At 38.1% G+C, this 26,137-nt stretch overlaps 2 protein-coding genes across 3 annotated transcripts in view; both read left to right on the forward strand.

The window, feature by feature from the left end:
* The window catches only part of LOC127540922 (sodium-dependent phosphate transport protein 2B-like), a 205,660-nt gene that overhangs the window by 177,502 nt on the left and 2,021 nt on the right, over nucleotides 1-26,137 (forward strand). The gene's annotated exons all lie outside the window — the stretch shown is intronic.
* Nucleotides 1,102-26,101, forward strand: LOC127540761 (sodium-dependent phosphate transport protein 2B-like). The gene is made up of 11 exons (XM_051965598.1): nucleotides 1,102-1,138; nucleotides 2,715-2,843; nucleotides 3,108-3,251; nucleotides 4,333-4,444; nucleotides 11,345-11,540; nucleotides 12,258-12,367; nucleotides 12,611-12,723; nucleotides 20,341-20,508; nucleotides 21,666-21,782; nucleotides 21,875-21,999; nucleotides 25,043-26,101. The coding sequence occupies exons 1-11, from the start codon at nucleotides 1,102-1,104 to the stop codon at nucleotides 25,589-25,591; spliced, it is 1,800 nt and encodes a 599-aa protein (XP_051821558.1). The 3' UTR covers nucleotides 25,592-26,101.

Consider the following 26,137-nt stretch of genomic DNA (forward strand, 5'->3'; position numbering starts at 1 on the left):
TGCTGTTATTATACACAATTATCTCTCAGTCCTTCTCATTTCACATTGCATCAGCTTATATAGGTCTTGCCGTGCATATTTTTCTTAATGCCTCTCCTGCTACCCTTCACCATCCATTTTTGAAATCTGGTAACACTCCACTGACACTAATACATTGTTGGTGGAGTTGTAAATTGACCAAACCATTCTGGAAAGCAATTTGGAACTATGCCCAAAGGGCTATAAAACTGTGAGGATAATTTGATCCAACTATACCATTACTAGTTCTGTATCCCAAAGATTTTTTTTAATGGAAAAAGATATGTTTTTTTCCGCTTTTCCACTCCACTTAAGAGTTTATTTCTTTCCAATTGCATGTAAATATAATTTTAAACATTCACTTTGATAAGATTGTGTGTTCCATATTTTTTCCCTCACTTTCCTCCCCATTCCCCAAGACAGCAAGCAGTCTGATCTAAATTATACATGTACAATCATGTTAAATATATTTGTCATGTTATGAAAAAAAAATCAGAACAAAAAAGAAAAACACAAGGAAAAAAAAAAGAAAATATTATGCTTCAATCTGCGTTCAGGCTCCACAGTTCTTTCCTGGACAAGGGTAGAATTTTCCATTGTGAATCTTTTGGAATTGTCTTGGATCCCTGTTATTAACTGAGAAGAATTAAGTCAATCACAGCTGATCATCACGCAATGTTGCCATTACTCTGCACAATGATCTCCTGGTTTTGTTCACTTCACTCAGCGTCAGTTCATACATGTCTTTCCAGGTTTTTCTGAAACCTGTCTGCTCATCATTTCTCAAAGCAAAATCATATTCCATTCCATTCATATATCACAATTTGTTCAGACATTCCCCAGGTGATGTTCCTCCCTTCAAATTCCAATTCTGTCCCACTACAAAAAGAACTGCGATTACTATTTTTGCATACGTGACTCCTTTTCCCTTTTTAGTGATCTCTTTGAGATACAGATCTAGTCGTGGTATATGGCCAGTTTTATAGCCTTTGGGGCATACTTCCAAATTGTAGTGGCTTAAAGATGAATTTCATTATCACCATCACCAACATCAAATATGATTGATTAATTGTATCTGTGGTTATGACTGTGTGCTCAGGATGCTCCAAAGCAAATGAGAGTGAGATGAATCTTATTCTGGGGACCGTGGCAGCTCCACAAATTCAGTAGGGAAAGGCAAGACAGTGGACAAATGCATAGCTTGGGAGTGTCAGAGGGGCCCATCTTCTGGCAAATGGTCAGAACCCAAGAGCTCCGTCTTGCACTCTGGGATGAGCTCATGAATTTCTGGGGAACATCATATCTGATGGAATCACAAATACCTGAGTTTGAATAGACCTCGGACACTTCTTAGTTCAGTCAATTAGGTGCTCGCAGCCTCAGTTTCCTTAGCTGTAAAATGAATAATAGCAGCACTTGTCTCCCATGGTTCATGTGAGGATGAAAAGAGAAGGAAGATGTGAAATGTCTTGCCAGTTTCAAAGCACACTGGGCACTTTGGCTCTTCCAGTACTTCTTCCTTCTCTCCTTCCATTCTCTTCCTCTCATGGTCCTGCGCAGTGTTTCCCATTTGGGCATATTTTTCATCCCATTAGATCACAACGTGTGAGGGCGAAGAACATGTCTGGGTTGTCTCTACAAGTCCCCAGCCCCTGGGATGGTGTTTTATGTCCAGCTGGCTCATAAAAAAATGATTATTGGTTAAATAAATGAATGAATGATTATCTCCCCTGGCTGCTGAACTGGGTCTGTGGAAGGCAAGTGTGGCTTATGGACAAGGAAGGAAGACAGAAAGGTGGAAACTGAAAGCAGGGATACTGGATGAAAGGGGCCATCCAGCATGGAGCCTGGGGCCAGGGAGAAGGGGCAGGTGCTCTGAATCTCCATGAGGTGGGCTGGGCTCTGGGGAGGGGCTGGGGTGGGATTAACAGCCCCTAACGACTAATCCTTTAGGCGGGCCAGCCTCATTAGGAAGATTTAGGGCCAAAAGAGTCTTTACAAAAGCAAAACTGTCATTTTTATTGTGAAGCCCAAGACCCCAGTGAGCCCCAATGCCCCCTGGAGAGCACTAAGTGCTCTGGCTGGTCATCTGGGATTCCTCTACCTGGAACTGACTGGTCCTATTTTCTGCTCCACTTAGCAAGCCAATGGTTCAGCCTGGTTTGCTTATGGCTCCTCTTCCCCTCCAGACCTCAATTTTTTTTGGTGCTAAAAAGCTTTTCCACCAATGTGACTTTTTAAAATAAAGGGGTGGGGCAAATTTGGAGACCACTTCAAGTTAATGGCTGCTTCTTCAAATGCAGTTTCTGATGCAACTCTCAAGCTGGCAATCCCAGCCTGCCTTCTCCTGGCTAGAAAGAGATGGGACATGATTGCACAAGATGCCAGATCCTCTCTGTGTGTGAGTGTATGAGTGTGTGTGTGTGTGTGTGTGTGTGTGTGTGTGTGTGTGTGTGTGAGAGAGAGAGAGAGAGAGAGAGAGAGAGAGAGAGAGAGAGACAGACAGAGAGAGAGAGAGAGAGAGAGAGAGAGAGAGAGAGTATGTGGGTGTATATGTGTACCTAATGGGAAGCCATACACACATGCCTACAATAAATGAGGCAATATTTGTATAATGTTTAGCCCAGGACTGCTGTTTAATAACATAGTAAGTATTCAATAAATGCTTTTTCCTCTTCCCAATCTTTTTTCCCCAGAGACAGAAGGTACAGAGAAAATAAATACTACCTGTAAAGGGATCTTAAAATTGATTTTACTACTGCTATTACTCTACCTATTTGTATGTTCCTTGGACATTCTCATCAGCGCTTTCCAGCTGGTTGCAGGTATGAGAAGCAACATCAGAAAGGTTTAATTGATCTGGTTCAGCATATAGCCAATCAACAAGAAATCTCCCTTCTTTTAAATTATGAGGGGTCTCACCTTTTCATCCATTCCAGAAACATGGATGTCTCTTGATTCATACTTTCCCTCCTTCCCTCATCTCCCCTCCCCAGCACTAGTGCTTATTTATTTATTTATTTATTTATTTTACAATTTATATTATTTATTGTGTTTTTAAAAATAAATACGCTTTGGTATCTATGTAGGGAAAGCTGCTGGGATGCTTTTCCATGGTGGTTCAATAATTTACAACCCCGTAGCTGGCCTGATGATCGGTATCCTGCTGACGGTCATGGTGCAAAGTTCCAGTACTTCTACATCCATCATTGTCATCATGGTGTCCTCTTCACGTGAGTTAGCCCTGATCCCTCCGTCCTCCAACCTTGTTAGTTAGGCGAGCCTGGGTGCATTCAAAGCATTTCATTCCAAATTATAGACTCATGCCATTATTCAGACCCTGCTCTGGCTTTTAATCTTTGTCTTCCTGATTTTTTCATGGTTCCATCAGGTTGAATCTGTCTCTGATACCCATCCTATGTCCCATACTTATTCTCATAGTAGAGTTAGAAAATTTGGCCCTAGCACAGTAGGGCTGCATGTCCTTGGCTGAAATCTTTAATACTCCTTGCTGGAATTGAAGAGTGCCAATCTTAGAGCAGATCTGTTTTAAGAGAAGGCAGGTCAGTGAAGACTCCTTTCTCTTCTTTTTTCCCCAGTCTGATATTTAACTCAGATGAGTCTGAGTCAATGTCTTGGATGTACAGTTTGAGTGCATTTCTTGATAATTCAGACCAGATCCTTTTAAATCACTTCTTTGTTTTTTCAAATGGGCTTCAATTGGAGCAGATCTCTCCAGATCCCAAGACTGGCTCATCCCCTGCCCCCATTTTTTTTGGGGGGGATGAACACATGCCAATTTTTTCTCTAGTTCAAGGGACAGATGTGGACAGATGTGAGGTCACAAAGTAAGCTTCTCTGGAGTATGTCTATGCAGGAGAGAAGACTAGAACACAAAATTATAAGTTGCTGAAATAAAAAGAGGCAATCTGGGGAGAGAGCTGTTGCCTCAGCCACTATTAAAGAGTGATCACCTCTCTCCCTCCCCTCAAGCATTGCTATTAGTGGTCTAATTTTCTTGTTATGGGAAAAGCCCCAGTTGCTCTGCCATGGTTATAGTTTGGGGCACTTGGTCTCAGGTGTTCCTTGCACACAGGAGATCTTCAGGTAAAGACTGGATAACTGACTGGTTGGGGGCCTCGTTGAAAGTATTCCTATTCTTGGTCCTGGTTGACTCCATAACCTTCCTGTATCTTAATATATATTAATTTAATTAATTAATTATATATATATATACTCTTTGACTTGTTTAAGCATTTTTCCCTTGAATTTCCATATTCTTTCTTCTTCATTTACTTTTTTCCCATTTGACAGTGTTGTCAGTAAAAGCAGCAATTCCAATTGTCATGGGAGCCAATGTTGGGACTTCAATTACCAATACAATGGTGGCCTTCATGCAGGCTGGAGACAGAGATAATTTTCAAAGGTAGGAAGCTTGTCTCACTTGTTTGCTAGCCATGTTCTCTCCATCAATGTCATGACCATCTTTGATTTAAAGGAGAAAATCTTCACATGGCTCCACAGATCTCTTCTCCCTGTTCCAATGGACCTTGTTCAAGTGCAGATTAATTAAGCTTAGTCATTTCATTATCAGTTGACAATGGTTTTATTTTTAGTACAATGCATTCTCTTTTAACATTTCGTTCTTCTAGACTCATAAAAAGCAAAACATATTCTAGGACTCTGGTCTGGTCTGGAAATAGGTAACAGGTCATTGGGGTGGTAATAGTGCTGAATAACAAAGGGAATCTTTGTTTCTCTTGTGAAGGGAATATCATCAATATTTACTTTTCTGAACTGGTTTTCAGGTGGTGCTAACTCATACATATATACAAGGGAATCAGAGTAAGTTAGAAAACTTGTAAGAAGTAACGATCACATCATTTTTGCCTTTCATCTTTAGAATCAGGAATTGGCCTTAGTTAAACTGAGACCTGTTGAAGATCTTAGCTTAAAACAGCTTAAAAAAAACCGGACTATCTCCAGGCATCCTGATCTATATCTGACCACAGGACCCAGGCTCTGGAGGGGAAAGTGAGGCAGGTGATCTTGTATGGCCTTCCCTCACTTCAATCCACTTCACTTGCATGTCATGGCATCATCTCCCTGATATCATGGTCTTTTTTGAGAACAAAGAACAACCAACAATTATAATTAGGAATGACATGGAGACAGAGTCTGGATATCTACATCATTCACAACCCATGTAAAATTATCAACTTAAAAACTCAAGCAGTGGGAGGGTATTGCACCTAGTTTTCAGCTCATCATCTGCTTGCATTTGCTTTGCCAGGGCCAGACCAAATAATTTCCCAAATCTTATTTTGCCCCTGGACTGAACATTTCTCACCCTGCTTAATTGGAATTAATTGGAATCAAGAAAATTTCTATGAGATGCCTTGCATTAGTATGTCACTTCCATATAGCTCCCATATTTTATCAAAATCAAATGGAAGTTAATGCCTCTCTCAGATATCAAAAAAATAATAAAACAAGGCATATAATGAAATGGAGGTATAGTTAAGATGTTGGACTGAAGGGTTAAAATGGCCAAATTTTCCCTGAAAACTTTTCTACAAACTAGCCATAGAAAACACATCAAATTGTATCTAGTAGAAAAGCTGACAAAATCATAATGAGTCATTGTTCCAGGCTAGGAAAGCTTGAAATAAAAAAGAGAATGGAAGATCTATGACACTGCGGTGGGAGTTGGCTGGGAGAATGAGGCATCACTGACTGTAGGCCTTCTAGGTGATAGCAATACTAGGAGCTGTCATAACCCAGGCATGGTAAAAGGAATGAGCATCTGATCAGAAAGAGAGTCTAGGGGACCCCTTTGCTAGCACTGGGTACAGCATCTAGTTCCATTGGGAGTTTTGTCTCCCATTACCCAATTCCAGGTTTCAATTCAAGGACAGAAAGGAATAATCTCAGTCACTATACCTGGGACCAGAATGCAGACTAAGCGACATGACCAGATTTCTCTCTGTCATATCACTTTGGAAACCTACAAACCCTAAATAGAGCTTTAGAAATCGCTCTGTCCCCCTGTCATCCCTCTCCCATTGAAGTCAGCAGAGCCTAATTCTAAGGTCCAAGGTGAAGAAACAGGCTGAAAAAATAAGCAAATAATAACTTAAAAATGTGACTATCAAAAACTAATGTTATAGGTGAGGACTCTGGGAAGATGGGAGAGTGGGTCAGTAAATTTCAAGCTCTTCAGATATCTCCCATAAACAGAACTAATACACACTTTAGGGTGAACATACTCCAATTGGGAATGGTTTAAATAGGTAATACTACATATATATTATGAAGTATCGTACCTTCCAAAATTTATAAAATAAAAGGGAAGGAGGGATGGATAAAAGGCGATGCAAGGGGTGGGGTGAGAAGATAAGGAGGATCTATGGGTGGGGGGAGACAAAGTTATAGAAAGGCAAGGTAAAGAGCAGAATTAAAGTAGAACAGTTGGAGAAAGAAGAGATATACATAAATACTACAACAAGGATCAGGCATAGACTTTATTAGAAAAAAAGTATGACTAATAATCATTGATTTTAGACAAAGTCAGACTTACAGATTCAAGCAAGAGAGTAATCTACATTATATGTCAGCCATATTAATATTGTTTTTGATGCATGTTTATGTATGGGTAAATGCATGTGTGTGTGTGTGTGTGTATGTTTCTGAGCATATATGTAGATATGCATGCATCTTGTTCTATGTATGTGCAAATATAGATATATGTATAAGTGTGTGGGTCTGTGGATAACTGTGAATATATGTGTGTGTGTTTGGGAATGTGAGTGTGTTCTTGTGTATATATATATATACTTAACTTATAAGTATAACTATAAGTTAACTTAACTTAACTTAACTATAAGTTGTGCTTAACTATAAGTTGTATAAATATAACTGTGCTTGGGGGAATTGGGAGGGATGAGAGAGGAAAAAAAAAGTAAAAAAATGCATGCAGAGAACAAAAGAATACAAGGAAACAAAGAAAAGATAGACACTCTACTATTACACATACATTTTGTGTGTGTGTGCGTGTCTGTATATAAAATTTTTAAAAAAACTTTTACTGTGGCAGGGTAGCTCAAAAGACTTAAAAGAAGGCAATCATTTGAAAAAAATTTACAAGTAATGCCTTAAAAATGCGAATGAAACAGAAGCCCAACAAGAATTTATAGAAGCATTAAAGCAATTTTTAAAAGTGAAAAATAATTTCAAAAACCAATTAAAGGAGGCACAGTAAAAATTGGGAAATGAAAAGAAGAGCAATACAAGAAAATATGGAAAGAGAATGATTTGGTTAAAAGGTTTATAAAAACCTCACTGAAAAAAATGTTTTTAAAAATGAGAATGGATCAGATGAAAGCTGATGCCTTTATGAGATATCAAGAAAATAATAAAACATGGAACATAAAGATAATGGAATATTATTGTTCTATAAAAATGATGAACAACTGATTTTAGAAAGATCTAGAAAGATTTACATGTACTGATGCTAAGTGAAACAAGCAGAATCAGGAATACATTGTACACAATAACATTGAACACAAAAACAGTTAAGCACAGATATATTATATATATATGTATATATATGTGTATATATATATATACATATATATATATATATACACACACACACATACACACATATATGTGTGTGTGCGTGTGTATACATACAGGAACACACCCATATCCCCAATGATCAACTATGAAAGACCTGGTTCTTCTTAGTGGTTCAGTGATCCAAGACAATCCTAATAGACTTTGGATAGAAAATGCCATCTGTATGCAGAAAAAGAAGTATGGAGATTGAATGTAAATCAACACAAGCTATGTTCATGTCTTTTTTCTGTTTTTTTTCCCCTCTCCCAAGGTTTTCCCCATTTGTTCTAATTTTTCTCTCCCCACATGATTCATAAAGCATTATGCATTAAAAATAAATGAGAAAAAATAAGAAAGCAGTAAAACAAACAAAAGAATGAAAAAATAGAAGAAAATGAAATGTCTCAAAGGAAAAACACTTGTGTTGTTTGAGGAAAGATAATTTAAGATAAATAATTTTGTAAAATTAGCAAAAGTGACCAACAGACTCACAATTTCTAGTAAATTGAGGTCAGAATGGGGATATATGATTTAGACATAAAAGGTAATATCATAAGCAAATTAAGGGAGCACATAAAAATTTGCTTGTCAGATCTATGCATAAGGGAAGAATTTATGATCAAAAAAGAAATGAGATAGGATCATGGAATGTATAATAAATACTTTTGATTTTCCCCCCACAAACACTACCTGAATTAGAAGGAAAGCAGGAAACTGTTGACAGAAAGTTTCTTTGATACAGATTTTATTTCTCAAATATATAGGGTATTGAGCCACATTTATAAAAATAAGCTATTCCCCAAATGATAAACGATCATAAGATAGGAACATGCAGATTTCAGAACAAGAAATCAAAGCTATCGATAATCTTGTGAAAATGTTTTAAGTTATTATTGATTAGAGATATACAAATGGAAAGAATTCTCACTCATGGGAGAGATGCATATGACAGAAAAGTAAAATTGAAGTTATTGAAAGGGATTTGGAATAGCAGGGATACTAATGGTACAGCTGTGAAATGCTCTAACTATTCTGAAGAATAATTTATAAGTACACCCCAAAGATTATAAAAATTATGTATTCTCTTTGACCTAAACTCCAGAGATAAAAGAAAAAGGAAGAGTACTTATACATAAAAAACTAAAGTAGCTCTTTTTGTGGTGGTAAAGAATTGAAAAATTGAGTAGATGCCTATCAGTTGGGGAATAGTTGAATAATTATGGCATATGAAAGTAATGGAATATTATTGTTCTATAAAAATTGGATGGAGGCTGATTTTAGAAAGGCCTGGAAAGAGTTATATGAACTGATGCTGATCGAAACAAGCAGAATCGGGAAAACATTGTACATCAATTATGAAAAACTTGGTTCTAATCAGTGGTTCAGTGTTCCAAGGATCCCAATAAACTTTGGATGGAAAATGCTATCCACATCTAGAAAAAGAACTGTGGAGATTGAATGTAAATCATCATATTCTATATTCACTTTTTTTTCTCTTTTTCTCTTTTTTTTTTCTCATTGTTTTTCCCTTTTGTTCTGATCTTTCTCCCCCAATATGACTCGTAAGGTAATATATAAAAACAAAAGATAGTACATGTATAACCCTTTCCCCCAAATATTGTTTTTACCTGTACCTGGGGAAAATAAAAATTAAAAAAAAAAAACCTAATGTGCCATTGGTAGAATTGTGAATTGACCTAACTGTTCTGAAGAACAGTTTGCAACTATGCAAAAAGGACTATAAAAATCGCATACCCTTTGACCAAGCAACGATGCCTCTATATACCTAAATCTCAAAGAGAATACAGAAAAAAGGAAAAAGACTCATAAGATACAAAAATATTTATAGTAGCTCTTTTTAGTGTGCCAATAATTGGAAACTGAAGGGATGCCCATCCGTTGGGAATCAGCTGAACAAGTTGTGACATGTGATTATAATGGAATACTTTTGGAATATAAAAAATCAGGAGACAATTTCAGAAAAATCTGGGAAGACATATGAATCGATGTAAAATGAAGTGAAAAGAATCAACAAAATGTACATAGTAGCAAACAATATTGTCATGATTAGTAACTGTGAAAGACTTAGTTATTCTGGCCTGGAGAGTTACATGAACTGAAAGTGAAGTGACTAGAACCAAGAAAACATTGTACGTAGCAAAAAGATTATGTGATGATCAATGCTGATGGACCTGGCTCTTTTCAACAATGAGCTGATTGGGGCCAGTTCTAATAGACTTGTGATGGAGAGACCCTAGGAGTATTGAACATAATATTTTCATCTTTGTTGTTGTTGATGATGTTTGCTGGCTTGTTTTTTCTTTCTCATTTTTCCCATTTTTGATCTGATTTTTCTTGTACAGCATGATAAATGTGGAAATAAGTTTAGAAGAACTGCACATGTTTAACCTATCTGTACTGGATCACTTGCTGTCTAAGTGGGGAGGGAGAAAAATTTGGAACCCAAGGTTTTGCAAGGGTGAATGTTGAAAACTATTTTTGCATGTATTTTGAAAAATAAAAAGCTATTGTAAAAGAAATCACATATTGTAAAACAACCACAAAACAAATTATGATTCATAACAATTCTAAAAGATTCATGATGAAATAATGCAATCCACCTTTAGAGAGAGCACTGTTGTATTCTAAGAACAAATTGAAGAATATTTCCTTCCTCCTTCTTTGTTGTTGCTGTTACACAATATGGCAAATGTAGAAATACATTTTGCATGACTGCATATGCATAATGGTTACTATTGTTCCTTGTCTTTTTAATTCATGAGGTAGAAGAAAGAGAAAAAAGAATTTGGAAATAAAAATTTTATTATTTATTTTTATTATTATTATATCTTTTTATTTACAAAACATAAGCATGGGTAATTTTTCAACATTGGCCCTTGCAAAACCTTCTGTTCCAACTTTTCTCCTCCTTCCCCCCACCCCTCCCCTAGATGGCAGGTAGACCAATACATGTTAAATATGTTAAGGTATATGTTAAATACAATATATGTATACATATTTGTACAATTATCTTGCTACACAAGAAAAATCAGATCTAGAAAGAAAGAAAAAATCTGAGAAGGAAAAAAAATGCAAACAAACAATAACAGAAAGAGTGGAAAGTCTATGTTGTGGTCCACATTCATTTCCCATAGTTCTCTCTCTGGGCATAGATTTCTTCTTTACTGAACAATTGGAACTGGTTTGAATCATCTCATTGTTGCAGAGAGCCACATCCATCAGGGTTGATCATCGTATAATCTTGTTGCAGGGTATAATGATCTCCTGGTTCTGCTTAGGAAATGAATTTTTTTTTAAATAGTTAAAATAATAGTATTGAGTGAAACATGAAACTGAATTAAACTTCAAAATGTAAACCAAAATGAGCATGAAAGAGTAGAAGGAACAAGCATTTATTAAGCACCTACTATGGTGCTTAATTTGCAAGTGTTATCTCATTAGAGCCCCTAACAGTCCTGTGAGACTGTGATTATTATTCTAATCTTTTACAGCTGAGGAAACTGAAGTTAATTGACTTGAGATAGTCCCAGAACCAGGAGGTGTCTAAGACTATGTTTAAACTCAGATCTTCTTAACTCTAGATGGAGAACCCTCTACCGCATCACTCTTTCTATAATAGCTATATGACATTCTAGAGTAACTGTCTTGTCCTTTTCTCTTTCTTTGGGTTTTTTCCTTGTTCCAGGGCTTTTGCAGGAGCTACTGTCCACGACTTCTTTAACTGGCTGTCGGTGCTGGTGCTGCTGCCCCTGGAGGTGGTCACAGGTTACCTCCTCAGTATCACTCATATCATTATTGACTACTTTAATATCAACAGTGGAGAAGATGCTCCAGAACTGCTGAAAATCCTCACCAAACCCTTAACAAAACTCATCATCCAGGTGGGCATCAAGATTCCCTGATTTTAAGTCTGAGTAAGAGGGTAAAAAATCAGTAAATGTGATAAACCTGGTTCTCTTAGAAGTGGAGTTAACAGTTGTCTCCTTTCCTAAGCTGTTGGTCCTAATAGGGTGCTTCTCACCCTTGTGTCTTTCTCATTTCATTGTGTACGTGAATGGATCTAAGAAGCAACCACTAGGTTGCTTCAGGCACTGAGTTTTGTTTCTTACCATCATTCTGGCCAAAGGAGAGACTCAACTGGTCTGCTGTTTTGTACCCGATGATTCTGTTTTTTTTTTTATCTTGACCCAACAGTATTGGCTTTCAGTAGGCCAATATTTGGGTAGATAGACCCTCAAATCAGGTCAAACTATTTTCCAAGGTATGCCTCCTGCCAGCCAGCAATCAACCAAAAAGCATTTATTAAATCCTTACCATGGGCCAGGTACTAAAGGAAACGAAGACAAAATAAAAGATCCCCACTGATAAGCTGGTGGTATACTGGGCCCTCTAGAATGTGGCAAAAGAGTCTATAGGACTAAGATGAGGAAAGATCACGTGTAAGTGTGGTCTTCTGAAAATAAGACCTGGTTTTTTGGGTTTTTTTTTTTTGGTTTTCTTATATATTGGAGCCTCTAGAAGAGTAACTAATTTTTCAGTCACAAATCATAGCTGAGGAACAGGCTAACTCTGTTTTTCATATCTGTTGTTTTTCTTAGTTGGACAAAAAAGTCATATTTGAAATTGCTACAGGAAATGTGGAAGCAAAAATCAAAAGCCTGGTAAAGATTTGGTGTAAAACTTCAAAATATGTGGTAAGTATCAGAAAATGATTCAAAGGACATAGGTGGGGCCTGAGAATCTTCTGTTCCTTCTGTGATGTTGAGGGATTGTAAATGCTATTGGTGTTCTATAAATTTAGGGAAAGTGAGGTAAAGAAGAGGGTAAAAGTGGGGATGCAATGGCCAGTGGGGATGTGTCTTCAGTGCTGTAAATTATATCTTCACATAGAAAACCACCCTTATTAAGAGGTATTATTTTTCCTTCTGTGTGGTGTCATGTAGTCTTTAACCAACATTACTGTAGCCTTCCCAGAAAATTGTTCCTCTACCACTTTATGCTGGACCGAAGGGAACTTGACCTGGACACTCTACAACACAACACATAAAGAGAACATTGAAAAATGTGAGTAGAAAATTGATTGGAAATTTATCTTTCTTGAATTTATAACTTCATGCTCCTTTTTTGCTAGAAGGACAAGTGCAGGACAAGAGAAGTCTTGAGTAAATAAGTTGGGTGAATTAGAGCTATAGGAGGCCAGGGAAGATTTAACAGTCATCAGCATAGTTCAGACTGCTCACTCTCTGTATTTACTCCTCTTCCTCCATCAGTGATTGATAGCAAGATAGTCCTTGATGTGACAACTCACTGCCAGACCAAAAAGACAGCTCTGTAAAAGGAGTATTGAAAGTAGTATCCTTGGGGAGGAGAAGGTGGCTAGGACTACTCTAAGGAATAACTAATCTTCTATTTAACTTATGCAAATGAACACTTAATGTACGGGTGATACAGGAGGCAGGGCAAAGAACTCAAAAAAAATCCTCATTACATTTGTCTGCTCTTCTCTGTACACTGGTCCAGACTGGCCTCTGAGGCATTTGGAAGTTCTGACCCAAGTCTAAAACAAGTCAGACAGCTCTTAGGAATATAGGTTGGAGGCAGAGAAAAGTCAGCTTTCACATGGAGTTCTTATGTACACTCGAGTCATTTAGGCAATGGCCTCTGAGACCCAGGCCATCTTTGTTCATATGGATCCCAAATATTTGCAGGACATTGTTCTGACTTTCTGACAATCCTGACATTCAAAGGGCCCTGAGAGTTCATCTACCCAATACTTTAACTCCTTGCATGGGTGTATTAACTTGCTTGCCTCGAGGGAAATGTTATTATCCCCATTTTATAAAACATGGTTCTCAAAATGCAATCCAGAAAGTCCTGGGGGTCTTTGAAATCCTTTTGGAGCATCTACAAATTTATTTTGAATGTGGTAAATATCTCTAAATAGAACCCACAGAAACAAAAAGTCTTTGGGCAGTTCCTCCATTGTTTTTAATGGCATGAAGATACTGAGCACAGAAGCTTGAGAATCACTGTTATAAAAGCAAAATGAGATCCATAAGGTCACCTCACTAGTTAATGGCAGACTAGTTGCTAGGATGTTCTTTGCATCATACCCCACTGGCTCCTAGATACCATTCCTAGCTTGAGTGACATGTATGAAGACTAGTGCGCTTCCTTCTACTATTAAATTCTGACATTCACTGGCTTTTCTTCTCCCAGGGAGTTAGCTCTCCATTGCTGAATTTATTTTAGACTCTGAATAGGGGATACTCTAGGGAGTTTCATTAACTCTTTGGTCTTGCTAGGATAAAATCCATAAAAATTTCCTTCATTCCAAGTTTAATCAATTGCTTAAGCATATTTTGGGACACTCCATTTCATGGAAATGGAGGAGATTTATTAAAGACTGTAACTGAGTCTTGGTCCTTAGGGTACAAAAGATTTTTTCTTGAGAGGCAGGATCAGGAAGCATATCCATGTGCATGATAGAAATAGAAAAAGACCGATTTGAATTTCAGATTCCATATTACAATGAAAAGAGCCTGAATTTTAAAAGTCAGAGGAACCTAAATTCAATTTTCAACTTTGTTGTCTGATGTACATGTGACTGTGAGGAAGTCTCTTAAACTCTTCCTGGGTCTTGATTTTCTTATCTGTAAAATGAGTGGGCTGGAGGTGGCCTCTCTTGTCTCTTCCAGCAATAAAATTCTGCTTCTATAGGTTCAAGAGTTAAATTTAAAAATATGCTTCTATGTACTAAAATGTCTAGTTTACTGCTAGGGAATAATTTAGGAATTGGGGCTCAAACATAGGTCCATCAATTTGAACAATGTTCTCCTCGTAGTGGATGGTGCTCTGGACTCAGAATTTTGCATTAGTGTCCCAATTTTTTGCATAAATATAAATATAAATTTATATGTAAAATTATATAATTATATATAATATAATATATAAAATACAAATTTATACATAAATATAAAATTTGAAAGTAAAATAATTTTCCTTTTCTGTCATATTAGCCAATCTAATAGATATGCGGTGGCACCTCAAGAATGGTTTTGATTTGCATTGTTCTAATCAATAGTGATATCGAGCATTTTTTCATATGACTATAGGTAGATTTGATTTCTTTATCCAAAAGTGGCCTGTTTATATCCTTTTAACCATTTATCAATTGGGGAAAGTTCTTTATGTAATTTAGAACTGAGTTATTTATCAGAAACACTAGTTGTAAAAATGTTTTTTTCTCCAACTTTCTATTTCCCTTTTATTCTTGGCTACATTGGTATGTGCAAAAGCTTTTTAATTTAATGTAATCAAAGTTGTCCATTTTGCATTTCATAATGTTCTCTGGTGCTTTTTTGGACATAAATTCTTCCCTTATAAATCTAAGTTTTTTATATATTTGGGAAATGAAGCCTGTTTCAAAGATTTTTACTTTAAATGTTCTGCCCCCCCCCCATTTCTATTTTTCTTCTAATTTTGGTTGCATTAGTTTTGCTTGTGCAAAACCTTTTAAATTTAATATAATCAAATTTATCCATTTGACATTAATTTTCTCTATTTTTCATTGGTTTGACATTCTTCTTTCTCCATAGATTGAAGAGGTAAACTATTCCTTCTCTCCTGATTTGCTTATAGTATCACCCTTGATGTCTAAATCATGTACCTATTTAACCATATCTTGGTTTATGGTGTGAGAGAATGCTTTATATACCTAGTTTCTGCCATACTATTTTCCCAGTTTTTCCATCAGTTTTTCTCAAATAATGCATTTTTATCCCAGAAACTATGGTTTATAGATTGTGACCTGTATGAAAACTAGCTGTTCAAACACTAGATTACTCTGGTCATTTATTATGGTGTATCATGTACCTAATTTATTTCACTTATCTGCCATTTTATTTATTAGCTGTTACCAGATTGTTTTGATGATTAGTGCTATATAATATAGTAAATATTTAGTATTGATAGGCCAAATTCCTTCATATATTTTCATTCATTTTCTTGATATTTTTTACCTTTTTTTCCCCAGATGAATTTTGTTGTTTTTTTTTTTCCTTAGCTCTATAAAATACTTTTTCAGAGTTTGGTATGACATTGGATAAACAAATTAATTTAGGTAGAATTGTTATTTTAATTATATTGACTCAGCTCACCAATCCATACATCCATCCCTTTCTGAAATGTGTGAAGAAGTACCTAGAAGAGTAGTTTTAAGCTGCATTTCCTAATCAATAGTGATTTAGAGCATATTTTATGACTACGGATGATTTTAATTTCTTCATTCTAAAATTGTCTGCTATATTCTTTGACCATTTCTCAATTGGGTAATGACTTGTATTCTTATAAATTTGACTCAGTTCTTTATATATTTTAGAAATGGGTTATTTATCAGAAACACTGGTTGTAAAAAAATTTTTTTCCTCCAGCTTTCTGTTTCCCTTTTAATCTTGGCTATGTTGGTCTTGTTTTGTGCAAAACCTTTTTAATTTAATGTAATCAAAGTTGTCCATCTGGCATTTCATAATGTTCTCTAGTGCTTCTTTGGCCATAAATTCTTCCCTTCTCCAAAAATCTGATAGCAAACTATCCCTTACTCTTCTAATTTGCTTATCATATCTGAGAATGTAAGACATTTAATATATCTGCCTTTCTATACTTCATTGTGAGGTTTTTAATGCCCAATATATTTTCAATTTTTGTGAAGGTGCCATGTACCACGGAGAAAAAATTATTATGTACCTATTTGATCTTATTATGGAATGAAAGATGCAGATCTATGCTAAGTTTCTGATATATTATTTTCCAGTTTTCCCATAAATTTTTGTGAAATAGGGAGTTCTTATCCCAGAAGATGGAGTTTGGGGATTTATCAAACCCTAGATTACTATAATCATTGATTATTGTGTCATGTATATCTAATCTATTCCACTGATCCATCACTCTATTTCTTAGCCAGTACCATATGGTTTTGAAGACTGTTGCTTTTTAATAGTTTTAGGTCTGGGACTGCTAGGACACTGTCCTTTGCATTTTTTCCCCCATTAATTCCCTTGATACTTTATTTGTGTTTTTGCATCTTGTAATTGTCATCATATAGTTCCTGGACTTGTCTTGGCAGGTAGACTCCCACTTAATATTTCCAGTACAATACTGAATAATAATATTGATAATGGAGTATCCTTGCTTTATCCCTGATTTTATTGTGAAAACTTCTAGCTTATCTACATTACAGATAATTCTTGATGGTGGCATTAGATAGATACCACTTAATGTTTCATGGAATAAGTGGAGTTTTCCATTTTTCCAGATAATTTATATAATATTAGAATTAGCTGTTCTTTAAATGTTTGATAGAATTAACACATGAAACTATCTGATCCTCTTAGGGAATGAATTGATGACTTGTTCGATTTTATGATTTATCATGCTGCACAAGAAAAATCAGATCAAAAAGGAAAAAAAATGAGAAAGAAAACAAAATGCAAGTGAACACAACAAAAAAAGTGAAAATATTATTCTGTGATCCACATTCACTCCCACAATTCTCTCTCTGGGTGCAGAAGGTCCTCTTCATCACAAGACCATCGGAACTGGCCTAAATCACCTTGCTGTTGAAAAGAGCCATGTCCATCAGAATTGATCATCATATAATCTTGTTGCTATGTACAATCTTTCCTTGGTTCTACTCACTTCACTCAGCATCAGTCCATGTAAATCTTTCCAAGCCTTTCTGAAACTATCCTGCTGAGCATTTCTTACAGAACAATAATATTCCATAATTTATTCAGCCATCCCCCAACTAATGGGCATCCTCTCAGGTTCCAGTCCCTTGCTCTTAATTGATTTTGTAAATCCTCTTTTGGGTGTTTGCGAGAATTCTTTTTGGACGTGAGATGAATTGACATTTTTCTTTGAGCTTTTGTTAGTAGTCCTCTTCTGTGTGTATTTTAATGTTCCCTGTCACCACGACAACTTTTATGATGCTTTATAGTTAGCTTCATTATTTTGTTTTTTACTTACTTTTCCCCAATCCATTTCACTGGTTGGACTCTGCTTCTGGGGTGGAGAGACCACTGTCCCAAGCTTCTTGTGCCAGGGCTTGAAGACTCTTCTTGTTTGCCTAGTACTGCTCTGGAGTTTCAGAGCATTCTCCTAGGACCCACAGTGAATAGTGGACAACTCACTGATCTGTCAATGACCTGTGTTGGGGCTCAGCAACTCTTTCTGGCTTGTTTGACCTGCCTGGCCTGTGCTCCCTTTTTACTTGAGTGAGACCTTCAAAGTTGCCTTGGGCTGAAAAATTATTTCATCCCATCTTTTTGTTGTGTTTTTTTTTGCCATTCCAGAATTCATTTTGAGGTGTTATTTCATAGTTATTTAGAGAAGAATTTGGGAGAGAGAAGGTGATTTTGTGCTTCATTTTGCTATCTTGACTCCCAGAGATCAAGGGTATTTCTGTACTTTGTCGATCTCAAAGCATTATATAAATGTTAACCTATTTACTTGAACTGTCGTATTTTCAAAAAAACATTTGACTCAATGTATAGAGGCCCCGAATAAGCCAATGATAAAGCCCCTCCACCCCAATGAATTGACATAATTTGTAATTCTCAACCTAAAGTCAACTCTCAGTACGCTCTTAAAGCTAAGTCATCTACAAGACAGATGACAAGACAGATTGGCTAAGATGACAGGAAAAAATAATGATGAATGTTGGAGGGGATGCGGGAAAACTGGGATACTGATGCATCGTTGTTGGAGTTGTGAACGAATCCAACCATTCTGGAGAGCAATCTGGAATTATGCCCAAAAAGTTATCAAACTGTGCATACCCTTTGATCCAGCAGTGCTACTACTAGGCTTATACCCCAAAGAGATACTAAAGAAGGGAAAGGGACCTGTATGTGCCAAAATGTTTGTGGCAGCCCTGTTTGTAGTGGCTAGAAGCTGGAAAATGAAAGGATGTCCATCCATTGGAGAATGGCTGGGTAAATTGTGGTATATGAATGTTATGGAATATTATTGTTCTGTAAGAAATGACCAGCAGGATAAATACAGAGAAGACTGGCGAGACTTACATGAGCTGATGCTAAGTGAAATGAGCAGAACCAGGAGATCATTATACACTTCAACAACGATATTGTATGAGGATTTATTCTGATGGAAGTGGATTTCTTTGACAAAGAGACCTAACTCAGTTTCAATTGATAAATGATGGACAGAAGCAGCTACACCCAAAGAAAGAATACTGGGAAATGAATGTGAACTATTTGCATGTTTGTTTTTCTTCCCGGGTTATTTATACCTTCTGAATCCAATTCTTCCTGTGCAACAAGAGAACTGTTCAGTTCTGCAAACATATATTGTATCTAGGATATACTGCAACATATCTAACATATATAGGACTGCTTGCCATCTAGGGGAGGGGGTGGAGGAAGGGAGGGGAAAAATCGGAACAAAAACGAGTGCAAGGGATAATGATGTAAAAAAAAATTACCCTGGCATAGATTCTGTCGATATAAAGTTATTATTAAATAAAATAAAATAAAATATTTTTTTAAAAAGACAGATGACAAGATAGTCTGCACCAGACTGATAAATTATGCAGCTGAGACCTTTCAGATAAGCAAAGACATCCTACTTTCATGATCTAGCAGTTCCCAAAGAAGGGACGGGATCTGTACCTCCTCCTCCCTCTTGCTTCCCCTCTTTTATTGTCTCTTCCCATGTCTTCTTTTATTTGGGGGAGGATTGTCCTTTTTCTCCTCTCCTGTAACCTCCCCTTTTCACCATAATCCTAAAATACCTGATTGCATTGTTGAGTCCCTTTATATACTGTGTAGAGAATACCCAACAAGTGTTGTCCTATGTCTTCTAAGAAAATAAGTTATTGGAGTAGTGAGTAAAAGTAGGTGATTGTTATTGTTATTCTATTACATAGCATTTTCAGTTTACAAACTATTTTATTATTTGTATATTATCTGTATTCAGTATACAAAGCACTCTTATCATATATTGTATTTCCAATACAAGTTAACTAAACTGGCAAATAATATAAATTCAGGCAATGGATATTCCTGGGAAGGGGCAAATGCCATCTATGATGCAAAGATCATAAAATGTTAGAGCAGGAAACGTGACATTCAGATAGGGGAAGAAACCTGCCCCTGTCAACAGAAATAACACCAGAGCGCAGAAACAAGATTCCACCCCAGAATTCAATCTTCCAATCCACTGCTCTTTCCACTACGTTATAATGGGTATACAGAAACCTAGTTGTCATTTAACTCCCACACCCTCACTTCTCAAGGCATGTTAGGGAATCAAAATTGCCTTCTTACAAAAGAGTGGGGAACTCTTACTCTAAATCTGAGTTTCAGGGTTGAATGGTATTTGAATTTATTTTCTTACTACTTCCATTAGTAAGATTTCTCTTGAATCTATCATCTTTTTCTGAATTAGAATCATTTTATATAAGGCACAGTGCTTTATATGACACCATGTACCCAGTTCAAGTAAGGAGGAGGAGGAGGAGGAAGAAAAAGATAATTGGGTTATGAGGAAATGCTTAGGGAGAGAAACACAGCTAAACCCTGGAAAAGAAAATGGCAACTTCAAGGAAGGTTCTCATGAGTCTGAACTTTTCTTGATAAGTGGTGGTTCTTGTTCCTGCAGGTAAACATTTATTTGTGAATGTCCAACTGTCAGATTCAGGCATTGGACTCATCCTTCTTTTCCTCTCCTTGCTGGTCCTGTGCATCTGTTTGATATTGATTGTCAAGATCCTGAACTCTATGCTCAAGGGACAAGTTGCTGCAGTGATTCAGAAGACTATCAATACAGGTAATCACTTCAGTCTCCCTGGGCCTTTCTATGGACAGAGCCCTTTTTCACCTGCTGCTTCTCCTCCCATGGTGTCCCTGAGGTTCACGTGGAGCCCATCTATCTGAAGGCAAGAACGCTAGCTGACACAGTCCCTGCTTGGATTTTCTTCTGATTGACAGCTAGAAATGCATATCATTGTCTTTATTTTGAATTTGTATTATTGTGGTAGAAATGTTCCTGAGCCCAACACAATGCTCATGGCGGTGATGCTATGTCCTGAATAAGAAAGAGCTGATCTGGAGAGTCTGGTGTAGCTGTCCAGAGAGACTGAGGAAAAAAGGAATTAGCCTTTACCATATTTCTCACACTGAGACTCTGCAAGACAATTCCCTTTGGGAAGCTAAAATAGTAATGAAGAGAGGAAGCATGATACGGTGGATTAAATGCTGACCTACAAGGCAGGAAAATCTTGAGTTCAAGTCCTACTTTTGACCCATACTGACTGTGTGACCAAGTCCCTCAATCTTTTAAGCATTCTAGACAGTTCTTTAGACCACGTGACAGAGAATTTGCCGACTTACACTGGTGAGAGTTTCCCCACCTGAGAGTCCCCTACCACAAAGAAATCACAGCACACATCCCTTTCCCTATCCTCTAGTAAACCAGAGAGCTCTAAAGTTGGCAGATTCCTTACAGACATTAACTCCTTCAATCCTGTGAGGCGGCCACATGAACACTAGTATTCCCATTTGAAAGATGTTTGATGATTTTCCATGCTTATGCGAGCCAAGGAGGATTGGCCCTCAGGTTATTCTCACGCCCAAGTCTGTCGTTCTTGGTCAGACACTCATTAGCTGTGTAATGTCAGACAAATCATTGACGCATATGAACCTTGGAGTACAATAGAAAAATAGAGCTCTATCCACTGTATCACCTAGCTGCCCCATAAAAGTCATTTTTAGAACATTGGCTGCAAGCTCCTGAGGACTCCTCTCCCAGAAACCTCCTTCCCGATAGCTTGAGAACTGTTTCTGCTAGAAGTTTTAGAATGGGTTGGTAATAAAAGGACTGTTTCTGGATGGATATTGGAGTGATCTATTGCATGAGACAGGAAATTCTCCTGTTGACCAGAATGATTACACAAATGATGCCTTTTTTGTCTCCTCTTCCCCCAGATTTCCCCTTCCCCTTTACCTGGCTGGCAGGCTACCTGGCCATCCTTGTTGGAGCTGGGCTGACGTTTGTTGTGCAGAGCAGCTCTGTGTTCACTTCGACAATCACTCCTCTGATCGGTGAGTTTTTTCCTTTTCTCTCCATTCACATGCTGTTGCTTCCATTTTTGCGCATGGTTCTGCCATGCTCATTCATTCCTTTTTTCCCTTAGGCATCGGAGTGATCAGCCTGGAGAGAGCGTACCCCCTGACCCTCGGCGCCAACATCGGCACCACCACCACGGCCATCTTGGCTGCACTGGCCAGCCCTGGAAGCACTTTGGAAGATTCCCTCCAGGTCAGAATGCCCAGTTGGGACCTTCTGCTCTTTCCTCATCTTACCACTCCATCCTTCCAATAAGCCCCGGTGTCCTTGTTGAAAGATGCTCTATATCCCAAAGGGATGCTGGTCACTCCTGAGGTCTCAGCTGCCTCTGAATGGTGACCTGGGAGCTTGAGAACCATCCCTAGCTCTTGTTCTCAGAAGCTGTATGTCCTAAGTAATGAACAGATATCTTCAGCTTGTGTCTGCAATAAACAAATGAGAATGATGACGTATAGAGAGCCAGAACTTTGGAGAAGTATACTTGAAACAAGATGCTAACTCAGTGGAATTGATAAGACAATGTTTCTCTAAACTAGATAATCTAGATAAACTAGATATCAATTATTTGGCTCTTTACAGAGAAGCTTTATTGCCCATCTCCTACACATCCCCTGTCCCCCCCATAAAATGGTACAGATAACTTCCCTTCTTTTGCCCACCTATGAGTCAGAAAAGGTAGAAATCACGTCTGACTTTGTTTGAAGATGTGAGTTTGGATCTCAGCTCTGTTACTTGATAAGTGACTGGTATAGATCCAAGCTTTGTGTGCAGGGGAGATAGAGGCAACCTTTGATTTCATGGGGGGCAGAGAAGTTTTGAGGGATTCAGAGGATCCGCTTGGTCAGAAAGCTGGAGGGAAAGCATTCTGAGAGGAGAAAGTGGGGAATAAGGTCCTGGGAATATGGCAAATGAAGGAGAATCTATGAAGATTCCAGTGAACCTGGAGTGGTAATGATGGCAGGGATGTGATAATATGAATGATGAGGATGGGATTGTTAGAAGCAGCTGGAGGTGATGCTTAAAAGGCAGGTGAGGGTAAGGTTCTAGAAAGCTGAACCAAAGATTTTGGTTTTATCCTTCATGCATCAGGAAAGCAACGGGTATCGGATTTAAAGTTAGGACTGCACTGGAGGTTTGATTTAGGAAAAGTGGACATGGAGAATGCATTTGATGGAGGATGCATAGATCTGGAGATGGAAGAGCTTTCAGAAATGATCCTGTCCAATCTCCCCTCATTTTGTAAATAAGAAAATTTGAGATTAAGTGACTTGCCCACCATCACCCAAATTGTATTTACCAGAGGAAAAGCAGCATTATTTTGCAGGTCACAGAAAATGAAAATCTGGTGATGTCATTAGGAATGGATAGGAGGGGATGAACACAAGAGAACCTGCTGAAGTTCGACTCAGGGAGTGATCCCATGACAACCAATGGGAGAGAAGGGTTAAGGGGGAGTTTTGCAGCTCAGACATGGCAGGATGGAGGAGCCTTTAGCATTCCCCAGGGTAAATATTGCCTCCTAGGTAACTGTCTCCCCTTCTCCCCTCCTCTCCTGGTAAGGGAGGCCAGTGGCACCTGCTGGTGTGCAGGCAGGCCAGGGGATGTCTGGGTAGGAGAAAGGTGACAAGGGAGTGGGGGGAGGGCAGAGGGAGGAAAGAGTCAAAGCATCATAAGACAATGGAATTCATTTTGTAAAAGAATGAATTCCAAAACTGATTTTGAAAACAATTACAATAAAAGTCTCATTGGTTCTGGAATGCAATTTTTTTTTATTAAATTCATTGCTTTTTAACTCACTGGTAGTTAATTCGATTTGGAGCAATGTGTTAATTATCTAAATTGTTTTTGAAATCACTCTTTTGGAACTCAGCAAAAGTGGCTTAAATTCTCAACTTTGTTAAGCTGGGACTCAAGCTATTCCTTGCATTTTGGTCCTCACTGCATGGCCCTTTGCAAAAAGGCCCATTTTCATAGGATTTTATTTATTTATTTTTCCATGGATGCGATATTTTTTCCTCAGAACATTACAAAACTGTTAGCAATTGCTAAAATTTTGATATAAGTGAGCCTCCGTGTGTGTATACACTATCAGGGTTGTATAATTCCCTTTCAGCTCTGTAAAGTGTCTACCTGGGCAGAAGTACAAGTAACAAAACAAAATATTGACAACCACATTTACATTCTCACTAAAGTTCTCAAGGGGACAGAGGGCGAGTAGGAATTCTATATATTTGGAAATGGATAGAAAGTCATTTAATGACAAATGAATAAATAAATAAAATGGATATGAAGGAATTTACAATAGGTATGTCCAGAATGGACCATGAATTTTGCTTAATGTATCTGAAAATAAATTATTGCACAGAAATAGTTCACAGAGGGAGAAAAATACCATAATAGCAACAATAATGGAGGGGATACACACATCATGACATTTTTCACTGAGCAAACCACAGGTCTAGAACCAAGAAGTATTCCTACTGACCCCTTCTGTCATCCACCCACAGCACTTAATAGTATTGACTAGAGTTTATTGTTAAATTCTGCCTTTAAAATATTTCATAGGATTTGAGGTTTGGAAGGACCTTTGAGATTATCTGGTTCTCCTTTTATAGCTAGGACAAGGGTTTTGTTGAAGATCAAGGTCATGAGCTAGGACTTCAGAAGAGCAGAATGTAAGCTGATTGTGGGCAGGAGCTTTCCCTTTGCATGGGGCTTTGCATCCAGGAGACACTTAATCAATGCTTGTTGACTTAGCTTGTAGCTTCAGACACCCATTTAGATGGCTTGTTCTTTCCACAAGACCACAATCCCACTCTTACTTGTAGGGTGCATAAAGGTTCCAAAGCTCTTGACACCATGATCTCATTGGACGTCCACAGTAAACCAGGGAATGAAGGCTCCATTGCTGACTTCAGATGAGCAAAGTGAGGCTGAGAGAGGCTTCCACCCCAAATCTCCCTAGCTCTGAGTCTGATGCTGTCTGGGTCACAGCCCCCATAACAGCCAGTCATATTCTTGTAAAACTGAATAAAACTAGCCCAGCTGACTGCTGCTCTCCCTCCTGGCTCTTAAATAGATGAGCCCACAGTAACAATAGTCATGGATAATTTCTGTGGCGCCTCTGATCTTTCCCATCCCTTTTCCCCACCACCTGCCTCCTGATTTCTCTTCCCTCTCTGGCTCCCAATGTGTCTCCATGAGCTTTCAAATTGTTTACTCCATTTCATTTCAGATTGCCCTGTGCCATTTCTTCTTCAACTTGTCTGGAGTTCTTCTGTGGTACCCAATCCCATTCATGCGCCTGCCGATACGTCTTGCCAGGGGCTTGGGGAATATCACGGCCACCTACCGTTGGTTCGCCATGTTCTACATGATTATCTGCTTTATTATCTTCCCCCTGGTTGTGTTTGGCCTCTCGGTGGCTGGTTGGACTGTGCTGGTGAGTGTCTCGGCCCCTGTTGTCCTGGCACTGCTAATCATAACGTGCCTGTGGACCTTTGAGGCTCACTACGTGTTACCCCTGTGGATGCGTTCCCTAGAGCCCTGGGACGAGATCGTAACATTCCTCACAGAAAAATGCTGCCCCCAACGCTGCTGTTATTTTTTTGGTGTTTGCTGCAAAGTGGTGTTCCTGCCCTGGAAATGGAGACTAAAGAGGCAGTGGGGAAATATTAAGTTAGTGTCCTCCAAGGCCTCTAGGAATTTCAATGACACTGGATCCATAACGAAAGAGGAGAAAAGTCCAGACTTGAAGGTCTCCAGCAGCAAAGTGTCCTTATAGAGGTCAGGGGATGAGATGGGAAGTGAAAAGATGGATTATTTCTTGTTCTATTACGTCCTTTCTCCCCTGAGTGTGGGAAGGGTAGAGGCAGATGACTGATTATTCAATGGAAAAATGAACCATGGACATTTGCTACCCCTACCCTCCACCCCAGAATCCAATGCTTTGCAGGTAGGACTGGCTCAGCATTGGGAGAAACTGTGATCAAACCCTCATCCTTCCCAGGGCCCTAGTAATCCCTCACATGATTTCTGGCTCCCTAAGAGCCCTGGGACAAGAACCACAGGGACTGTACAAGATGAATCCTGACTGGGCCAATTACTTACTCTCTCTCCAGAAACACTGGGGCAACAGGACTTGAAACATTTTTAGAATGAAAGAATTCTTTTTCTTAAATAAATATAGTTAGACTTATTTTTAAAAATAAGTGAGTTTGGTTTCTGAGAAGACCTGACTGTAAATAGATAATAGGTCCTTCTGTGGCCCCACAAGGCTGACAGGCAGGGCAAATCTGGCTGGAAAAGATGCCAGCTAGTGACTTAGCCC

This window comes from Antechinus flavipes, chromosome 6 (genome assembly GCF_016432865.1).
Source record: "Antechinus flavipes isolate AdamAnt ecotype Samford, QLD, Australia chromosome 6, AdamAnt_v2, whole genome shotgun sequence".
Taxonomy (NCBI): Eukaryota; Metazoa; Chordata; class Mammalia; order Dasyuromorphia; family Dasyuridae; genus Antechinus; species Antechinus flavipes.

What these genes read in the sequence shown, in the direction of transcription:
- LOC127540761 (XM_051965598.1), top strand. Translation starts at nt 1,102, where the DNA reads ATGACTGTGTGCTCAGGATGCTCCAAAGCAAATGAGA. An exon ending in TATGTGGTAAGTATCAGAAA is followed by an intron (nt 12,368 to 12,610) that starts ATGATTCAAAGG and finishes GTAGTCTTTAAC; the next exon opens with CAACATTACTGTAGCCTTCC. An exon ending in TAAAGAGAACATTGAAAAAT is followed by an intron (nt 12,724 to 20,340) that starts GTGAGTAGAAAA and finishes TTGTTCCTGCAG; the next exon opens with GTAAACATTTATTTGTGAAT.